Raw genomic sequence first — 22,144 nt, 5'->3', positions numbered from 1 at the left:
TACCTACATCTACCTACATCTACCCTGCACTTCCAAGATGGCTAGTGTCTGCTTTTAAAACAAAAATGATGCTAGGGAGAGCCTGTAAGTTATACTACAGCAAATCTAGGAAAGCTCTGGCTGGAGGTTAGTGGACAGAAATAAACTCTTCAGGTGTTGGCATCTGCATCAGTTCTGTTGTATCTTTAACTCTTGCATGGTCCAATTTATTTGGGATTGCGTAGCTTTTTCTTCAGATTGCATTAGTTCATAGCTGGGGTTATAAGTAAGTCTTGGAGTTTCTTCTTTCCTTTTCTTGCAAAATACAGAGCAGTGACTTCTCTGCTCTAGAAAGAATGTTTCACAGAATCAATTAGGTTGGAAAAGACCTCTGAGATCAAGTCCAACCTGTGACCAAACACCGCTGTGTCAACCAGACCATGGCACTGAGTGCCACATACAGTCTTTCCTTAAACAGCTTCAGGGACAGTGACTCCACCACCTCCCTGGGCAATCCTTTTCAATGTCTAATCACCATTTCTGTGAAGAAATTCTTCCTAATGTTCAACCTAAACCTGCTCTGGTGCAGCTTAAGATGGTGTCCTCTTGTCCTGTCACTGGTTGTCTGGGAGAAGAGCCTGACCCTCACCTGGCTATACCCTCCTGTCAGGCAGTTGTAGAGAGCGATAAGGTCACCCCAAGCCTCCTTTTCTTGACGCTAAATACCCCCAGCTCCCTCAGTCATTCCTCGTAGGACTTCCCCTCTAGATTCTTCACGAGCTTCACTGACCTTCTGTGAACCTGCTCCAGCACCTCAATCTCCTTCCTGAATTAAGGGGCCCAGAACTGGACACGGCACTCAAGGTGTGGCCTCACCAGTGCCAAGTACAGGGGGAACAAACTCTGTGTAAGTAGTGGGTTTTGTATGGTTGTCATCTAAACTCTGTTAGATCTCTTTCTAGTAAAAAGAAAATGTACTATGAAGGAGGTGTTTTATGGAAGAGGAACATAATGATGGTACTGGAGTTTCCCTGTTTTTAGAAGGGACTTCAGTTTTGTTAGACTACTTTTGTATGATGCATAATTTGTACAACTGCAGTAATGCAGAAAAACTGAGGGTAACGAAATTTGGGCTGAGCCTAAAACCCACTTTTAACACTAGGTTGGTGCATTGAATTTGATTCTTAATTTGCAGATTAGTTACTATACAATGTCAACTTGAAATAAGAGGGTTATGGGAAATCAACTTCTTGCAAGAAAAGTTTGTGTGTTTTTATGGCCAACCAAACATTATCTTCTGCTAGGTAGCAGCCAGCAAGCCTTCTTTGATACGTGTTTATCTGAGCCTTATTTGGTAAAACTATTAAATATTGCTGTGTCACATTTGCTCTGAATGCAAATCACTACAATCTGATGTTAGACTGGGTGAAAGAGATGCACAGTCCAGAATCTGTCATCTGTTAGGCCCTTTGTGTGGGTGAAGCACGGCACTTGTCCAGAATAGTCTACGAATGCTACATAAACGGGATGAGAGAGCCACTGTAATGCTTTGTTCATCATCTGTAGTGGCTGTAAGAGGTGCTCATGTGAAGGACACTGGGCTGGCATTGAAGGAGCCCTGTAGACACATGGGGCATTTTACAAAATATTCTTTGTCTTGTCTTGTCAAAATGTTCTTTGACAAGAGTAAGGGTAATTCAGTGAATAGCAATTAAGCCTTCTATCTGGTTCATAGTCATTATTCTGGATAAATTAACACTTTTATGTAAAATATGTATATCTTATAATAGCATAATTGACTAAATCTGTAGGTAGAAAGTGTTCTGCTTTTCATAAATAACTCATGGGAAAACTTTCTTCCAAAACAAATTTGACATGTATGTTTACAGTATTAAATTAAGTACAGTATTTAATTTTGGAATAGCTGAAGAAATTAAGTGAATAGGTTTCAGGGTGCTTAAGCACAAAAGTAAAGAGTTTTTTTCAATAAGAACTTCTGCTTATTCACAGTTTTTAAAAATAAAAGCCTGAGCAGTTTCTTGAAGCACCCTAGCACAGAGCCTGATGTAGTGACAAGTCAACTCCTCTGCACAGACTTTGTCCGTGAGGCAGCTGCGGCAATTCTCTAGGAGCAAAAAATAAAGCTGGGGTTGTGTAACTTAACCTGGGGGAGGAGGGGGACATTCCTGGTGCTGAAGAGAAAGCCATCAAGTGAGGGCCTGGATATGTAGGCTTGTGAGACGTATGCTATGCAGGCTTCACAAATAAATCTCAAGAGTGTATTGTGGAGAATCTGGGTGAACCTCTCACTGGAGGAGGCAAAGTTATCCCTTGTCTTGCCTCATCATTTGAAGTGTCAGAGGGACCTGCACTGAGTTCGAAGCCACCCTGCTTTTTTACTTCCAACCTCTGGGATTTCTTTCTTGTACTGTATTAATTGCTCCAGCCTCTTGTGCACTTCCATTACAGCCACCCCAGGTCTTCTCTCCTGTGCTTTAAAGGGTAGGTTCAAAATAAAGCCTCTCAGCATAGAGAAACCAGCATGTAGGATTTGATGTGAAGTGTGGAAGTGTGAAAGGGCTTGGAGCTCCGCAGCACAGCCAAGGAAGCAGCCTGGTGTGGCATGTCATGGAGCTGGCACATTCGCAGGGCAAGATTTGGTTCCAGTCAGTTAAGACGAGGTTTGAAATCTATTACTGACATGCTTCTGAGTTCTGTTGTGCTTGTCACCCCAAGTGCAATTACCCAGGCTATGTCACAACACTGAGCTTAAAACACATGGGCAGAAAGCCAATTTCTGCACTTAGCAAGCACTTTAAATAGAAAACTACAGCTGACCTGCAGGTACCTTTCCTTTTACAAGGAAAGCTGGCGTTTCTAACTACTTTAATTATAAATGCATTGATAAATGCTGTTGTATAATATTTATTCACTAAAATAATGTTTATTCACAGCTTAATGTGATTGCTATGTACAGTTTGAGTTTCAGACAGAATATAAAGCCTTTACCTTCTCTAACTTTGTTAACCTTGTGTAAATAGGTACAGCAAAAGGAATACTTAGGGCATTTTCCAATGATACTGTGGCAACCATGGCAAATCACCAAGATCCACACTAATAAAGCATTGAGATAATTTTGTAGTGTTTAAGTATGTCTGTCGTGCCACAGTGGCACATTTGACCTGTCTCAAGCACAGCAGTGAGGTCTGTTAGTGACAGCATGATACTTAACACCGGTTATGAACTGACCCAGCTTAGAGTTGGTTTTGCAGCCCATGCTTAATCCCATGTTGCCATGGTTCAGCCACCACCTGTATCCGTGATAATTGATGCAAAGCTGGTACAGTTGCAGCTGTAAATCTGAGTCACAGCAGTGAGGGCCATGTGGACAGAAACTTGGGAAGCTGCTCTGATGTGGCTTCAGGTGCTGATGGTACAAAGATGCTGGTAGCTTTGTTGGTGTTAAAACTTAACCAGACCTGACTTAGTAGCTTCTGTTGGCTTATCCCATATTTTGTAAAATGTAAATTCTGATCAAAGCTCATGTTGTGATTGAAGTTGTGAAGCCTTCTTGTTTGTGTCTAAGGTAGATGGATTGGGGGAAGAGGAGTGCTACAGGATCTTGGTGCCATACTTTTACTATTGAGAAATTCCTGGAAATTGTATTATATCATCCTAGGACTTGGCTGCTTGCAGAGCTTAGCTGAATTTGCCACTTGGTTTCATGGCTGTCACGGCTGGAAAATTTACCAGTTTAAGCCTCACTTAGTTAAAACATCCATATAGTTATGGGGATTATCTACTTACTGATTGCTTTATGGAGGTTCTATGACCTTCCTTAGAAAAGATATGTGTGGGTGTGCATTTCAAGGCCTAGATGAGTTTAAGAAATCTTCTATGACTTTGTTTCTCTTGGTAACAAAATCAAAGGAGACTTCAGTTTCTGAGTTACTGAAAGTGACAGCATAGGTGCGCATAAACTTGGTTTGGATGTTTACCTCTGTGATTACCTCAGTGCCTTGAAATTTAAGCTATCAGACTTTTTACAGCTTTACAGGAGGCCTCACTGCTGAGAGTATAATTAGAAAAAAGTTCCTATGTCAGGAACTTGAGATTCTTAGGACAGAAGATCTGAAAGGCTACTAAAAGTTAAAAAAAACCCACAAAAGCCAGATTTCAAAAATCACTAGTTTTGGCAACTGATTTTCTAGAAGTTATGGTGAATGGAAGGGAAGCCCAAGATAGATGAGCTGAGGTGCTGGTGTTGATGAAGTGGTTGTCTTGGCAACTGCAGTCACTTACATATCCTGAGGAAAATAGCAAGCAAATGTTAAGATTGAGTAATGGCAACTGGTTGACAGAAGAACCAGGAGCAATGAGCAGCTCGAGGCTTACACAGGGAGTTGATCTGACTACAGCACCAAGTTGCTGTTTTCAGCCGTGGGATTCTTGAGTGTTGTAACCCCGATGGTTCTTCTCTTGTAATGACAATGTGCCTGGCTGCCTACTTGCTGCATGAGGCCAGATCTCTGGGGAGACACCTTCCAGGGTATATTTGTTCCCAAAAAGGTGACTGATGCATGTGATGTGAATTCAGGTTCTACGGGCGTGCTTTATTTTGCAGCCCCGCTGTTCAGTGTAGTCATACAAATACTGTAGCAAGATCCCAGTGCAAAATAAACCCTCCCTGCAAGCAGGTACTAGTATGAGGGTTGCATTCCATGTCAGAGATAAACTGCTGGCGCTGCAACTGTTGGGGATTGCTCTAGGTCCCTGTAGTGCTTTCCATGGTGAGAAATTGAGCCATGTTGCCGTGTGTTTTGCTAATTGTGATTGCACATGTTGATTTGTGGTTCTGTAGGTAAAAACTGGTAAGTTTTAATCTTTTGCTTCCCGCATGAAGCACTTAATTCTCTTCCACTTCGGTACAAAAAGCACAGCCCAGAGAAAGCCCAACTGAGTAAAATGAGTGGAATTTGAGCCAGTTTTTTCCTGCTGCCGCAAGCATATTTGTAACTGCCAACTATGACAGGTATTTCTACAGGCACTGAATCTTAAGCAGAACACCAGGTGCTCAGAGAAGTTGAAGAAGACTAGGTGTACTCTTTCTGCCTTTCATCTAATACTTGGTTTCTGAGCTTCTCTTTGTGTAGTAACTTGTGAAAAGTCATAGTTGAAAGCTTCATTCAAATGGAAGTGAAAAACTCGTAAGCTACTTCTTGCTGCAAAGGCCAGCAAATGGTGAAAACTGCTGGTAGGATTAATTTCCTATCACCTTTATTCCCTTCTTTTTTCTAGGAAAAGTCCCACCCTGCAGATACAGGAACAGTCACTCTATCGGTTTGGTTTTGGTTTTTTTTACCTCCATGTTTAAAAGCTACTTGGCTCTGCTGGTAGTAGCCAGGGTACTAGGCGGACTTGATGTTTCTGTGATACAGATACAGCTTGGTGCTCTGGTTTTTTAATTTAGTCATTCGACCATCTATTTCTGCTTAGCCACGTTTTTCAACACAGGCAAAGTCTCTGCTAACTTTGTGTAATAGTAATATAAGCCTGTGCTACAGTTAATAGTTGATTTACTTCTGAAGCTTTGCCTAATTAGAGGAATGTTTTCCTTGGCCAGTGATACCAGCTTCGGCAGTACTGAAATGTTAGAAATTGCAGTCCCTGGTGTAATGCAGATACTGATGGTAGGTGTTTTATTTGTGGGTAGCTTTTGCTGAAGGAACAATGGCAAAAATACCTGTTTAGGCTTTTCCTCCTTCCTGGCTTATAAGTTTTTAACCTGTATTACATCTCCCTCTGACCCTTCAAGGTTTTTTTACACTGAAAGTGCTTATCTGATACAGGACTTCTTAACGTATCTGTGACTTCATCTGACACCAATCAACAGATTAAGGTTTACAAATCACTTCTGAAAGTAGAGTGATATGTTTTCCAAGTAGTTCCTATCATTGCAAAGAATATTTAATTAAAAAGTGAGGGAGTATGAGATGAAACCTGGATCACTTCATGTAATCACTTCGAATTCTGTGCTTATAGTGGTCTGCTCTGCTGTTACGAACTGCTGTATTTATCCTTCTATTTTCACTAGTTTAACAGCTAAAAGTTCCAAATAGGCCTGGTACAGTCAAACCCACCCTTTTGTCAAAACGAAGCTTGATATAGGAAGTTTCATAAACTAGGCACTACTACTACATGGAGTAGTCTGAGTTTCCTGAAGAGAGCATATGGTAGCTGGCACTTCAGTGGAGATGACTTGGTAATTTTAGATCCTTTGTCTGAATCTCTCTGCCATTTCATGGGGATAATGACAAATTAAGCTTTTTGTAGATGCAAGGAAAGCAGGTTGCTAAAAATATTTGCGTTTTGTACATCTTCAATTATTTTATCAGACTTGGACTAGAACAATATATTGGAGTCCAAGGTATAAGGTCAAAGTGGTTAAACTCTTCTAAAATGAATAGTCCTGCCACTGGAGCAAAGCTTCTTGTGAGCAGAGACCTTGATTCTCTCATCCCCTTTACAATAGGACAAGGCAAGCCTCTTAGGACACTTCTGGATTTTTTTTTTTTTTTTTTTTAGCTTTAGGTGGTAGCTGTTCACTGAAATCAGCAGAGAATTGCTTACTTAGGTGTTTCAGGGTGATAGTAGTCTGGGTGTTTTGTTGTGATGATCTGACTTTGAGGGTGTCACATCAACTTCTGTGACTTCAGTGTCTCAATTCTAGTTGAATGTGTTGCAGGCATTTGTGAATGTGAATCAGCAAAAGTTTGGCTTGAGTTGCTTTTATTCCAAGATAAATGTAATACGCAGTTGTATAAGCTAACTAGAGCAGCCTGAACCTGAGATAGTAAAATCTAGTTTGATTTTGGTTTTTGTAATCTGATCCTTAGTGCAATTTACCTGTCAGTTGCTAGAACAGTGGGCATGGTTTCTGGTGCTCTGCACTAAGCAAAACAATCAGAAAGAAAAATGTTTCTATGATACAGTGGCTGACTTATACCACAAGGTGTGGTATTCCTTTAATCCTTTTATAAACTTTTTTATCCTATGTAATTGTGGATGTTCTTATTACCCATACAATGCCTAATTCCTTTTGAACTCTGCTAAACTGTGGGCCTTAATGTTGCTTAGCAATAATTAGCAAAACACAGGTGGTTTGTGTATTAACTCTAGATCAAACCTTCAAAATTTTGTTTGTGCTGACCTGTTATGCTTTTATGTTGGTAAGACTTCCACTGCTGAATGGTGAATGGGAACTTATCCAGATGGATGCTCAAATCAGCCTCACTGCCAGCCCTTAGCTTGGATCTTCTCTTAATTTTGTCTTTAAAGCTCTTGCATTGTGTTCCCACTTGACATGCCAGGCTTTTAAGAATGCTGGATAGCCTCCTTCCCTAACTATGGAATATGCTATAGGAAGCGTCACTTTCACAAAGTAGACAAAGCGTCTGTGTCCCTTTTTATGGAAACTTGAGATGCATTGCTGGATCTCATTCTGCTCTTTGCGGTTTAACCGTGCTGCTCTTACAGGAGCTTACAGATTATTATAAAGGATAAAGGAGTAGTGGTAGTTGGTGTTCAGATGTTTTAGATGTCTGATCTGGAGGTTGCATTACTTTGTTAGGATACTGGAGAGCCCTTCATTTTGTGATTTTGATTCCACATTCTTCCTTTCTCAGATGTTTGTTGTAGGCAAGTTTGGTTGTTCAAGGTCAAAGTTCCACTTAAAGTTAAGGAATAATACGGGATTATTAAATGATCCCTGCTATGCTTTTGTAGCAGTGTTTTTATCTCATACATCTTGCCTTGTAACTATCACCATTTTAGAGCAATCTGTGTTAAGTAGGGTAAAGAACTAAAATTGTGCAGAGGTGCCTGAAATGTCAACAACTTCAGTATGGAAAGGTGGCATTGAGGGCCACCCCACTTATTTTACATGCCCAGCTTTGGAGGGCTTGGAGAGGTTCAGCCGTCTCTTGTCTGGGGACAGCTGTGTCCTCCTCAGGGAATGGCTCCTCCAAGAAATTTAATACGTGGCTCTCAGCCAAAAGTATTGGAGATGTATTTAGTTCCCACTACAGCTTTAAGGGACTAACGGGACTAATGGCACTTAAACCTGTATCTTCTGGGGTTTTTTTGAGGTAATGTAGTTATAAGGCTGTGAGTTTATATTGAGGAATTCTTCCTTTCCCTTGTTGAAACTTCTACCTCCTGGGCTCTTGGCTGCGTAGTGGGGTAGAGCCAAAACCCAGCCAGCAGTGAAGGAACTTGCATCTGTACCTTAAGGTGCTCAGCTGGGAGGAGGCATTGCTCCTGTTTATCACCTCACATACCAGTGTGAAATGTTACTGATCCTGACAGTTTTTTCCAGGCTCTGTGCTCTGAGCTGTCAGTCTCCTTTTGTTTTCTGGCTTGTGCTTTTGCGTTCCTGTCTGGACAGTGGCCTGATGCCAAGGGGAAAGCTGAAGAGAGCTGTGCTTAATGCCCTTTAGGGTAGGGCATCCCCCCAGAAGGTGGAGGATGCAAAGTGCCTTTGGGCCAAATGCCCCAGTGCCAGCTGGTTGAACAAGGTGTCCCAGTTTAGAGGATTTTTTTTTTAAGGAAAATAGGACAATCATCTGAATGAAATGTGTGGTACAAGTGGTCACGTACAGAATTTCAGGCTCTGAGTCAGCCTTGTACACACATACCTACTTGTAACCTTGAGTTCAGTATTAAATTCCCAGAGCTCAGTGTTCAGGGCATGTTCAGGGCATTTTGTTTCTTGTCACTTTTGTTGGGCAGGTCAGCAAGCAGTACTGAGAAGAAACATAAGGAGAATGCTGGGTCTGGAACCTGGAGTTTTCAAGGGTGGGTCCCTAGTCTGCACTGACTCCTGAGATGCATTTCACAAGTACGAGGCTTGTCATGCTCACCCATGCAATGCTTATGGCGTTACTCCTGGTCTAGCAGGGTCCAGAAAGTTGAAAGATAAGCTACTTTTAGGTAGCTATTAATTACTCTGTTCTGGAGAGTGCAGGATCTTTTCCTCTTTAAACTTTTGTTCTTGTATTTTTGGAGGACACATCTGTAATAGGGGTTGAGAAGGTAGCCTCAAATGGTTTCTGTCCCATGCTCTGTGCCTAGTAATGTCTTTGTGGCAGAAAATCTTTCAGTGCAACAGGGAGATGACTTAAATGCCCATCCTTATAAACACTTTGTCATTGGCTAACTTTTTTACATTTTTTTTTTCTGGTGGAATTTTCTCATTAGTTTGCTGTAGTCAGTTGTCTCTTGGATGAAGCTGTGATTTTAGAGACAACATTTCACACTGGAAGCAATTTCAATGTCCTATGATAACATGTACAAGAATGTTAGATCAGTCAGTGTTTAATTTGCAAATTAAAAATCTTGCTGTTGTGGCTTTTTGTGTTAAGCTACTGGACTGTAAGGATAATGAACTAGTGATGCAGACTTCCATGATCATTAATCTGATATTGCAATAGCTGTGTTTAAAGCTAACTGCTCACAGTGAAAAAGCAAATGAGCTACGTGTTACCTTAGATATAATTAGATACGGTCCCTGGTACGTTTATTTTGGAGATTGGAGCAGAAGCATAAACCCCCCTACAATACAGGCTGCAATGCCCAGCACAGAAGTGGCTGTACAGGGAATGCGAATTCTGCAGTACACACTGCTTAGTGCACAGTGTAGGTTACTGTGCCCTGTATTTGCTGAGAATTTTTTTTTTCATGCTGATGGCAGAATCACAGCGTTTTCATCCTGGTGGCTGCAGTAGTTATGGCCCTATGAGAAATATGAGATCTGGTGTCCGTAGACTTAGTACCCTGAAAAGGTGGGCAGCATTGCAGCAAACATGAAGGAAGTTGTGCATACGTCATTGCTAGGATACTCATGAGGTCACTTCCCCGGCATCCAACTTCTCAGTTTTTCCTCTGAGGAAGATCAGGGCTCTTTAACCTGAATTGCTGTCCCACTTGCTGTTAATACAGACTATAGACAGCCACAGTGTTCAACCTCTGTGTCTCTACAGGCTTTCTATTTTGAAAAGATGACATAACTTCACTGAGCAGCACTAAACAATAGTTAATTATGTAGATGTCTTCCAGAATTTGTTTTGAAACACTTTGAAGCTATAAAATATACTGGATCTGCAGCAAAGCTGCCAGTATATTTGCACTTAGCACAAGGGCCATTTAGCCAGCAGGAGAAAGTACTTTGTCCTGCAAAGTCTTAATTGACTCAAAGGTTTTTGATTGGTTATCTTTGGTGTGGTGTTGGTTTTTGGTTTTTTTTTTTTTAAAGTCATCTTTGTAGGTAGTGGTCTGGTGTTAGTTTTAGCATCTGAGTCTTCTTTTTCTGCTTTCATACATCAATACGTGCTTTGAATGCTGCCTGGTTGGGAAGAGGCTAACCGAAAATATTGCAGAGTAATTTGAGCAGCAAACAGGATGCTACTCAAATGAGGTTAACTTCTGTATAATGAGAGTGAGGGAGGATATTTTGAAAGTTGTCTCTTTTTGCAGGAGGCAGTCAGTGCTGTTGGCGTATTTTATGGGTAAGATGTGTTACGGCTTGTGTAACATCCACTATGATGAGGCTGTGACTTGCTGGGGGCTCTTGAACCTGCAAAGTTAATCCAGCCCACAAATACAATAAGTGGTTTGTGGCTACTAATGAGCTGCAGAAACGATGGTTACTGTAGAGGTCGTTGTATGCAAATATAATTAAATTAGAGCCCTCTTGAAAGCCCGGCATACTCTGAAGAGTGGTGACGTGATTTTTGCTGTAACTGGGCTCTGTAAGAGTTGGCTTCTGGTGAGCGCTTGCTTCTTCCACTCTTCCAAAAAGTCAAACATGTTAATGACATGCTCCATGGAGGTACATGTGCTGCTGAGGCTGTAATTCTAAAATGTGCGTTGTAAATCAGATGATCACGAAGTCTGGCCAAAAATTGTTGGCTTGGCTGTCTTTATCACTAAACAAGCAAGCAGGTCACTAATTTAACTTGCTTAGATTATTTTTCCCTGCTGCCATTCCCCCACCCTACACCTGCCAAGATAATACTGAGTGTTAGAATGGGAAGGAAAACCCTGACTATGTTTTGTCTTCCCAAAGTAGAAAAGTACTGATAGAGTATTCAGATTATCAGCAGAGTATTAACACCTAAAGCCACAACTGACAGTACACAGAACTGCTCCATGGGTCTTCTAGGACAGGCAACACAGGCATTTGTGGAGGATTTCAGTAGTAGCCAATGGCTCCTGGTTGAGATTTTTTTCTGTGCATGCAATACCACACTTGCTGAAAGATTCAACTTGCTGGTTGGTCTAGCATTGTAGCGACTGAACTGTTGACATTTAACTCTATAAATAGAGGTCTAAAGGATGATTTCTTCCAAAATAAACCTTTTAAATTAAAAACGAGGGACTTTCTGGCTCATTTGTTACCTGGCTGCACAGTAGTGCCAGGAGGGGTGGGAGGAGGAACCTCTGTTGTGACTTGCACCAGTTTGTTCTTCTCTTCTTGCGTAGGGCTAGTTTGGATGCTAAGTTGTTTTTAAGCAGTAATACTGAGGATTTATCAGACCCATAGCTGAGCATAAGATAGGAAAGAACAGTTTATACACTTCGGATTTTGTGGTGTTCAAATGCCAGTGGCAATGCTGCCCACACTGTCATCATTCATCTGGTTCTTAATAGTCTATTTGACATATTAATTCCAATTGCTGCTTTTGTCATGATTTGACAACACATTGACTGTGGTGCTTGTTTGGGACCCTGCGCTGTCCAGCTCAGTGTGTAACTGGTAACGTGCTCTTACAGTACCTGTTAGACCTCACTTGTTTAAAATGCTGTAAATCTAAACAAGCTCTGGCAGTGTTTTGGCATTGAGCTCCTAGTGCATTGCTGTTTCCCTCAGCAGCTGCTGTGCTGCAGCTGCTTGTGCACAGGCACAGCTGTGCTCATGAGCATTGTCATAGCTGCTACTCCGAATGTCTGCAGCGGTGCAGAGAAAGCATGGAAGTAGTGAGCAGAGATACTGAGAAGATACCTGATGTTGTTCAAACACAGCTGGGGAAGGGAGGGCATCTTCACTAGTGGGGAAAAAACTAAACACAGTCTCAGGTTTTTAGATAATTTGAATTAAGTTCCATAGAAGTTTATGAGGTGGCAGAGTGGATACTTTCTACCATGCACAACTGTAACAATAAAGTTTACAAGGATCCCACTTGCTCTTTGCAGTACCTTCTTGGAACTGAAATCTCCAAGAAGTCCAAGCTGCATCTTTAACAACTTCTACAGCTAATTTTCACCTGTGCTCAACATCTAGTACCCCTTGAGCTTTCTCAGTGCTTTAATGAGTTCACTGTAACATTTTCTGTTCTAAAGTGCCTCCTCACTGTTGACAGCCTCTTCATGCTCATCTCCAGGTGTTAGAAAGGTACATTATTTGTCAGTAGAACAGTCTTATTAAGGTTTAGGGCTTGACATGTTTCAATTATCTCAGACCTAGAGGGAGATTAATAAAGCTTGGGAAGCAGGATGTATCACTGATAGTGGGCACAAAGAATGCAGGAGTTAACCAGCCACAAGGACATTTGGCAGAACTCCCAAGATCAGAAAAAACTAATAAAGTCAACAACTGAGATTTCTGGCAAGTAGAATTCTGAAAAATAAGAAAAGTAATTCTGGCAAGGGAAGATTAGGACCACCAACTCATGGACTACTGGCCCAAGAAACCCACTGACTCAAAAGAAGAGAATTGCTTATTAGTCGGTGTGTTCTGAGAAGTGAGGGAATCATTTAACTAATAGAAGATAAAATGGTAACTAATGAGGAAACTATGTAACTTGTAGCCAATGAACATTAATGCCTTTGTTTGCTAAAACATAGAAATACTGAAAGGTTTTGATAGTTGTTGTGCTGGCTTTGCCAGCAGCCCCCATTTCTGTGCAGAACTGCAAATACATCGAATCTGTGTGGGGATTGGCCTCTTGCATAGTGGGTGAAAGAACCCATTTTGGGACAATGCTACAGCACAGTGAAGCTGACTGCGTGGAAAATGAGCTTGAAAGATTATCCAGATCTGGCCTTGGCACTAATATGAGTTTACTTCCGAACAGTTGATATTTGAATCAGACTGTCATATTGTCATTTATTGTCCTTTCCAATACTGATTTGTGCACTAGATCACAATTGCTTCTGTCTGCTCAGTCTACTGTTTTGCCCTTGATACTGCCTGGTAGATTTTAATAAAATACTTAAGGCAGCTGAACTTGCAGTGTGTATTTTGATGGGGAGGAAAAGAACAACAAAAGAAAGGCTTTAAATATGGTTTGGCCATTCACTGTAAATTAATACAGGCATTTGTGCATACAGTTAGTAGCAAATGCAGATGAGATGCTGAATGTAGAGTGGCAGCCTGTCTGCCTGAGAGAGACACCCGAGGCTCACCTGGGGTCTCTGCAGTGTTTTGACTAAGAATGTCAGAGTACTTACTACTCCTGATCTTTCATGTTAGCAGGAAGATAGTTCTCAGTTAACGTTATATATCTTAATTTTCCTACAGCCTTTTTTTATTTAGCATTAAGACAGTTTGATAAGTACCAGTGGAACTGTGTAGCACGTAAAGAAATAATATTGGGATAAATATGTCTTTCTGAATGCATCCTCTGAGAGGAATCCAGGAGTCTAAATGCTGACTTCTGGAGTGTGGGTAGTCAGTTTGGTGTCTTTTCTGAATCTTTCCTGTACAGACAGCTAAGTGCTTCAGGGCTGTGAAGTGACAGACTAAAATGGCACACATAGTACCTAAAATAAATTAGGATTTTTGATTATTCTAGGTGATTTAGACCAAGTTAATGATCTAATAGGTCAGTTGCTGAAGACTAATAGCTGTCAAGACATTGAAACTATAATATACTACCAAGAAGAAAATAATTAAATTACCATGTAGAAAATATTCAATCTGATGCTTTTTGTTTACATTTTGGGAACAGGGTAAATGTGTCAATCAAATTAAGGAAGTTCTCTTGAGTTGGATGACCAAGGGGTGGCAAGGTGCTTCCAAGGAAGGGAAATGAATGATCATGTCACTTGTGTTACAATGATATCACTTGCTCCTGTACTTCATTATGGTACTTTGTGTGCAGGTGAGGTGGGTTTTCTACTGATGTCTCTGCAAATCTCGTGTGATAAGTAGGGTCTGATGACCTAGTAAAAACATTTCTGCAATGGGAGTGTCCTGGCTCCCCAGACGTACCCATGCTTCTGCATGTGCAGTTCATGCTCCAGATTCTATAGAGGAACTGCTGCTCTGCCATACAGACACTGCTTAGCAGTTGTGAAAATGCTGGTTATTAGAGTGGGATTGCAGACATTTTTGCCATAGTACACGACTTGAACCAAACAGCTGCAGCTGGTTTCCTGGGATACTAGAGCAGAAGCCATGAACAGATTAGATGTTGTTCCCCTTTTGCTCTTGGACTCATTGACTGGCTTGTCAGTGTTGTCTAATCAACTTATATTGCAGGTTTGTTTGAAGTGTACCATATTTGGAACGGATTAGCAAAATCAATATGATGTAATTTATTTTGCAGCACATGAAGCCGAAGGCTGGTGATAGTCAAAGGCAAGGGTCTTTATCATTCCCTCTGCTTTCTGTGGTAGGTACCATCATCTACTTGTGTAGCTCTCAAGTATCCTGCTAGGAAGGTTAAGGATTCTTGGTAATGCTGCATGTTAATGCCAATGCCTGTCTTAAAATGAGATAGGGAATAACTTGTCAAGCCTTCTGATTTTTTTTTTTTTTTAATACCTAGATGAGTTATATGATTTCTTACTTTTTAACTGATGCTGAAAGGTGGCAAGCTCTGACCTGAGCACTTCAAATATCAAAAAGTCCCTTGAAAAGCAATCCTTTTCAGAGCTTCTCTTTTGACATAGTGAATACCGAACAGTAACCTTCAGAACAAAACTTGTATAGTTTCTGTAACAGGAATTTTTAGGAAATCTCTTGCCATTTGTGGTGGTAATTCGTTGGGGTGGAGAGGACAACTTCAAAGCATAGCATGCTAATTTGAAACCCTATTGGGTGTCTTGAATTGCAGGCTCTTCGAGAGACAGATCCTTACCCTACTGATAAGCCTGGTTTGGTTTGAACACATATATTTAATGTCGGTGATGTTGATAATGGACTGAAGTTAATACACTTTAAAGTCCTTCAGCAGCATTGTGGCTGAGAAGAGACTGATCATCAAGAAATATGTAGCTGAAGGTACCCTGTTTAGGAGAGGGAAATCCTTATTGACAAATTTTTTTCACTTCCTCTGTTTCTAAATTGGACTTGAAACGAAAACATAAATAAATGATGTCGTAAATACTATATGTGAGTTCTGCTACTTCCTGGGATAGTAGTGGCTTTGATTTCCCCTCCTGAATTCACATGACAGTGGTAAATGTGCTGTCTCCTTCTCCAGCAGGTTTCAGAAAGCGACAACTTGTGCTGACCTAATTGATGCCAAAGGTGATAATTAAGTTTCTAAAAAACTCTGAAGATAGTCCTATTAGAATAGGTATTCATGACTGTTCTGGTAAGTGGGTGCAAAGTGGGAGTTAAAAGGGGTTCTCTCATCATTGTGTGATTGCTTAGTATTGCTGTGCAGGGAAGGAGAGTTCTGCTGCTACTGCAGTGTCTTTGTAGTAAGGAGATGTTCATATTGATATATAAGCATTGCTTCTGGATTTGTTCAGGTGCACTGAAGTGTTTTGTAAGAAAAAAAACCCCAGGGGGTTGGTTTTGTTATTGTACTCCAAGAAATATGCCTGTTCATTATAGCAGTGTGGGGATTTAAATTAAAATTAACAAATTCAATATTGTGATACTTGTGTGAACATTAAAATGGACACTAGTGATGTTCCTTGTCCATGGGTTTGGTGCATAGGAAAGAATGCTGCCATGTCATGGAACCACTTTGTACTTTAAAGTCTGACAGTTACTGAGTTTCAGGTGTTTTCCATTATAAAAAGCAGGCTTGTTGGACTCAAGTTTTTGAGTAGCATGGTGTAATCCTCTGCTTCCAATGGGACAGTTAAAGTCCAAGTAGTTTTGGACATCTGCAGGATATTCTATGTTGCACCAAGTCCATCAATATTTGCTCTAGAACAGTATAAAGCTGAGCAGGCAAGTGTGGTGTTAAAGGTCAGATGTGTAGAGATCTTTAGAGACAGTTGTGCTGGTTGGTTGAGCTGTTTGTGTGCCTGATGCATACAATGTGTGATGGCATGGCTGAGGTCTGTCTTGGGAGTGTTTTTGTGAGTGTGTGTTACGCAGGTCACCCAAACCCCTACTTTAGTGTACTTTATAGGTATTGATGGGGCTGTTCCTAAAGTTCATCGTCTCTTTCACAGGGCAAGTTTGGGATTGGAAGGATGTGGAGGCAAATTGTCTGGATCTGGAAATGCATAACCCTTTTAGTACAGCAAAGAAGACCCTTGAATCTGATACTTAACTCCTCAGACTGTCATCAGTGCCGCTGAAGGTCACTGCTGTTGCAGTGTCTGATGGAGACAGTTTTGCTTATCTGAAAATTCTATTCCTTAGAGGCAATAAAAACTGGGCCAAGGTGGGGTAGGAGGGACTGAACAGCAGCTCTAGTAAATAATACAGGATGTCCAAGAATAGGAACAAAAGGATCTTTATGGGTGATTTTTCTGGTAGGCTGCTTGGAATGAGTTCATGCAGTTGTTCACCATTCCTCCACCCTTATAGTGTAGGTACTTCCCCCAATATGTTTCTCAAAATTCTTTGTAGTATGACCAGGGTTCATAACCTGGGATTTTTTTGTGAGCTGTTGTGTGCTGGTATTGCCCCTTGTATGGATAGATACTTTTAAAACTGAAAATGCATGGCATAAAGGTTTTCTTGGCTAAAACTTCCATTCAGTAGCTGTTCCTATAGAGAAAAGCAGCTGAGAGCAGCACAGAGTAAAGCAGCTACAGGAACAGTTGACTCCTTGCTGGTCATCTTACGGTGTTCTCCCATCGCAGCCAATACTGTGATCTCCCCCCAAGTCTGCCAAGACATACAGAGCTCTTAAATGCACATCATTGTATGCTTGTTCCACAGTAGCATCTGCAGAACTTTCTGGGTTTTTTTACAGGAAATGAATTCCATGCAGGAATAAGACTCTAACCATGTAAAAGTATACCTTTGTAGGCAACATAGGGGTAAAGAAATTCTTCTTGTCTTCCAGCCATTTTGCAGTATAATTTTCATCCAGAGGTCTAACATAGCAACATAATTTTTTATTTTTATAATTTAAATAATGCTTACTATTTTATATATTATTTTCTAGGGATAGGATACCTCAAAGACTGTACTTTTTTTATTTCATTATATCCAAGCCTTCCAAAACAAACCATGACAATTGGCAATTACTATAAACATACTGATCATGTGTAGAAAGCTTTTAAGTTACTTCTAAGTTACTCTGCAAACAGTTGTATAACTTTTGGTAGTATTTGGGGAAGAAAAAATCAGCATCAGTTCTATTAATTATTTGATTTGGGGGAAATTCTACTTGGCATATCAAAAGGAGTGTAGGAAAGATAGAGACCCGTGGTTGTCAGACAAATCTTTTGGCTGCTAAAAAGCAAACCTCTGAAGTACTTTGACAGCGTCTAGCCTGCAATTGTTGTTGCAAAGTGCTGAAACAGTATTACACTTTTTCAGCGTCTGAACCTTGTAACTACAAACAAAAGCTGGCTGTTTCGTTCAGTACCTGATGCCAGATGCTCCAGTTCTGTAAGGGCTCTTGCTGAAACCTAAATGATGTATGAGTCGATGCAGCCAAATTGCCAAATGCGGTTTTTTGCTTTTCTTTTGTGCTAGGCTAAAGGAAGTGTTGCATTAGTATTAATGCTTACCAAAAAGGGTAATGTTACCTCCTGAAAGAGTGAAAGCAGCTTTCCAGTTACGTGCCACATCAGTGTGGCTGCAACAGGTCGCAGGATTGGAAAAATTCCACTGTTAATGACACCTGCTGGTCTCGCCAAATGGAGTTCAAACAGAACTGCTTCCAGTTGATACTATCAAAGTTCATGCTCCGGAAGAGTCCTTTTGCAGCAGCAAAACATTCTCCAGTGTTGTTACCTATGGAAGATACTGCTCTAACATCACTGTAAAATTGCTCAAAGGATGTGTTTCTGCAGTGCAAGGCTTACACATCCTTGCCTTCTGTGTGCATAGACACAGTTTATTTAAAAATAGTGGTCTTCCTGTGTCAGAATAACTTGGAGAAAACTGGTACCAACACCGCTCCCTATTCTAGGAAACTTTCAGAATTCTTGAGGTAATGATTGAGATGGGGTACAATTAGGGAAATGCATTAAACCAAAAAAAGGCAAAGAGAAGGATGATGGTTTACTGTCATTCCTAGTTCAACAATGAATATGCATTAAACGCAATTATGAAGTATGTAGTCAAAATGAAAGTGGATTTTTTACACAGCATGCAGTTAAACCTGTAGAATTCACTGCCACAGGATGTTGTGCTTCCACTTCCCTGCAAAAAATATTAGTCTGAAAGAGATTAAACAAGTTGTCAGGAAATACCTGTATTCAGTTCATGCAATAAACTTTGCATACAAGCTGAAGAGGACAAAGAAGCAAGCTGTTTGGTTCCCTTACTGAATCAAGGCAAGGCAAAACTTGTAGGTAGAGCACTATTGAAAACATCCTGCTTGCTCCCAAGTGTGTGTGTGTGGCTTGCAGGTCACATTGCTGGTAACTTGACTAGGAGTCATGTGTCCATAGGCTATGTGAATGCCAGCAAGGCTCTTAGCTTGTCCTTGAGCATCTGCTAATTCATAATCACATCTACTTTATCACCACTAGAGGCTCCTCCAAGTCATGCTTTGGATTCATTTCTGTAGCAGGAAGAACCGTATTCTCTAAGTAGCATGCAGATGTCTGAATCTGTCACTGTAACATCTCTTTACATGCAGTGAATTATTTTTTTTTTTTTATATCAAAATACAGCCATTCTCTTGGTACCATGCCTGAATCCAAATCATCTGTTTGAGATGGTTACTGGTTATTAACTCCTGATGAACCTTAAAGCATCAGCACCTAGAAGCTTGTTGTATTGCTTGCTAGTAGGTGGAAAAAACAGTCATGAAAATATTTAATGGTGAGTGAGGGTAAATAATTTTCTTTTAACATCAGCGTATTTCATCCTAGTGTAGATAAGGCTTTAATTACCAGCACAGGTTATTTTATGGTTCACAGGCTTCATTGTGTAACTGTGGTAGGTTTCCCATGACAGGGCTGTACTTATAAAACACTGTTGACTTTTGCTGTAAATTGCTTATTACTGCACTGTAATTTGATATAGTGTATCGGGTGCAGTGTGTCTTATCTAACGGCCTAACAACATCAAGACTTAAGTTTTCAAGAATTAATCTGATTAGACAGGAAAGAATAACATCATGGGATTGTCCAGCGTACAAGTATGGATGAATTGTCTGTTCTTTGCCAGTCTTGGAGTGTGGTAGTGTTGCCTATTCCATACACAACAAGTCTAGTGCTCAGTATTAGTTTTTTGCAGATTTGTGGGTATCATTTTTCTCTGGATGGAATAAGAGAACCCAGTTTCCAAACTAACTGTATGGATGCTGCATTTTCTGAGTGTGGAAGCGTGTTGGAGCACTGTACTTGAGCTATCAGACACACAGTGTGCATTCTTACAAGTGGTCTCTGTAGTCACAGGTAATTACAAGATGATACTGTTACTGAGAAGGTGGAGGAGCTTTTAGATGAGTCTTTGCAGGAAGGCAACATGCCTTATTTCTGAGGAGGCTTCAACATACAAAGTTGATGTGTCGCTACTGGATACACATGAGAACACTTGGGAAGGTCATTTTTTGTCTGTTTCTCTAGGATTCAGCTAAATGTTTAAGACCTTGAAAATCAGAGCTGAAAAATAAATTACCCAAGAGTCATGAGAAGGTAAATACCAGAAGGGTCTAAGTAGAAAATGATGTCTCACAATAGGAAATTTGTTCTGTCAGGAGTTTCTCTTCTTTTTCCGCTTGGGATATTACCTCTTCCTACAAATCTTTATAAATGTAGCACCTCTTGCAAGAGCTCTTGCTGTCAGTCTGATATGGCAGTTCACCTTGTTGCTCCCCTTAGACTGGCCTGTTTTTTTCCCCATTGTTGGATTTGGGGGCTTTTTTTCATCAACACTCCCAGTTCTTTACTAAGAGCAGACTGTAGATCTACCGTAGATCTTATCTTCTCTGTTATGCTACTTATGCATGATCTGTCAAAAATTTTTTCTAAAGTTAAGTCAGATATGACACTTTGAATCAAGAGCAATATCTATGACATGCTTAGATACAGGAAGAAAAATTAAATGAGTTCTAATTTCCTTTCAGATGCTTTCTTTTTACAGGCAGGAAATACTGCGTTATGTGAAAGCTACTTTAAGGGTTGCTTTTAGGCCACACAATTGTACAACTTTCCTTTGACTTTCCTACAAGTTCCATCTTTCTTCGTCCAAACTATATGTATTCTCATCTTACATCTGTCTCATTAATTTTTTGCCTTGACCTTAATCCTCTTAACCTGTGGTAGGCTTAAGTGGTTCTTCCTGACTGCTACCCTTACCTTGTATGCCTTCAAACATAATGGTTCCAATTAATTAAATACAAGCTTGAATTTCAAGGCTGTATATTCTTGCACCAAGCTTCATTTGGCTGCAGTAGTTCGGCTTTTATAAGAAGTATAAATGATACCTTCAATTACGCTGCACTGCAGATGACTCAACCTGCTTTGCTCTCTTTTGCTGGCTCTTTCAGGAGATTTTTTAGCAAACTGAGGTTTCTGACTTTATCTGGATGTTGTATTGGTAATTGACATGGCAGCTAGTTGGAACATAGGTAGAAATATCAATGCTAGCCTTCACTTCAATGTTGTACTTTTCTCTTGTATATCCATAGTAATGTTACACTGGTTGTAATGCTGTGACCTCCAAATCCTCTGAAGCACAAGGCAGGGATGAAAAGAGGTGAAGAATGACAGAATGCTGAATATCTCTTTAATTTGGCTTCTCGCTAGCAAAAAATACCCACCGAAAACGTGTTACTGTAGAAAGAATAGCCTGAGGAGCAAGGATGGCTGTGTATCAGCTAATGCATTTATCCAAACTAAAACTTTAAACTTGGTCTGGTCGGTGCAGCCCCTTATAATGAAGCTGACAGGTGCATCATGCAATCACGTGAATATTTTCCTTTGTGTCTCAAATACAAGCTTCTCACTAGCAAATACCTTCTGACACAGCGGTGGCTCCCACAGTGAACTGGAGGATGCTGGGCAGGAGACAGCTGGTGGACATGTATCAGACTTCACTTGTGCAGGATTGGAGACACTTTGCAGATGGGTTGTACACTGGGAGGGGCTATGCGTAATACAGTTGTATCACTATAGGGTTATACATCTAGACAACACATTGCTGATTAGGTCTCCACGCTAGGAGATGGTGCTGCTGATTTAGCTGTTTGCTTGGAAGTGGTACCAGTCCAGCAGACTCGCATGCTACTGCTCAGTCTGCCTAGGTTTACTGCCTGTGTCCAGCTCCAAACAGGAGGGCTTACGATCAGTAATGCAGGGGCAGAAAAACAAGTGACAAGGCTGCAGGAGTGCTTAGTTGGCTTCTGCATGGCAGATGAGATAGATGAGATTTCTGCTGTAGTTCCTGAGTGCTGCCATTCACCTTCCAGAAGCCTTGTTTAAGGAAAGGCTGTTCGTATGCCGGCTCGAGAAGTCTCGTCAGAGAGCTGCTGCCTGCCATGCTGGGAAAGGCAAAGTTGTGTAACACTGCAGCACCCTGCTAGGGTTTACACTTACAATGCTATAAATATGCCTTTCCCCTTGCTGCTTATGAAAGAGGTGACTGCATCAAGACCTGCCCTGTGTTTTTAGCAGAACATGTGATGGGCTGTCCCTTGAGGAGAGCTTTCCTCTTGCATCCAGCCTGGCTTGCATAGGAAGAGAATCAAGACAATTAGTCATTCACTGACTCATGAATGGTACTTGTTTAAAGAATTGGCTAAAAATAGTAAAAACAGGCTGAAGGAAAGGGTATTCTCAC

General features: G+C 40.8%; 1 protein-coding gene across 2 annotated transcripts in view; it reads left to right on the top strand.

Moving 5' to 3' along the window:
* Positions 1–22,144, top strand: part of UBE2R2 (ubiquitin conjugating enzyme E2 R2) — a 51,993-nt gene that overhangs the window by 10,433 nt on the left and 19,416 nt on the right. Inside the window, exon 1 of one of the 2 annotated variants that reach the window (XM_048291772.1) lies at positions 4,480–4,548. The exons of the other annotated variant lie outside the window; for it this stretch is intronic. Within the exon in view, the coding sequence (XP_048147729.1) occupies positions 4,495–4,548 (54 nt within the window). The 5' untranslated portion in view covers positions 4,480–4,494. Of the gene's footprint in view, positions 1–4,479; positions 4,549–22,144 lie in introns of those variants that run through there. 2 annotated transcript variants of the gene reach the window in all.

The sequence above is a fragment of the Corvus hawaiiensis genome, chromosome Z (assembly GCF_020740725.1).
Source record: "Corvus hawaiiensis isolate bCorHaw1 chromosome Z, bCorHaw1.pri.cur, whole genome shotgun sequence".
In the NCBI taxonomy this organism is placed as follows: domain Eukaryota; kingdom Metazoa; phylum Chordata; class Aves; order Passeriformes; family Corvidae; genus Corvus; species Corvus hawaiiensis.
This window is presented reverse-complemented; position numbering and strand designations above follow the sequence as displayed.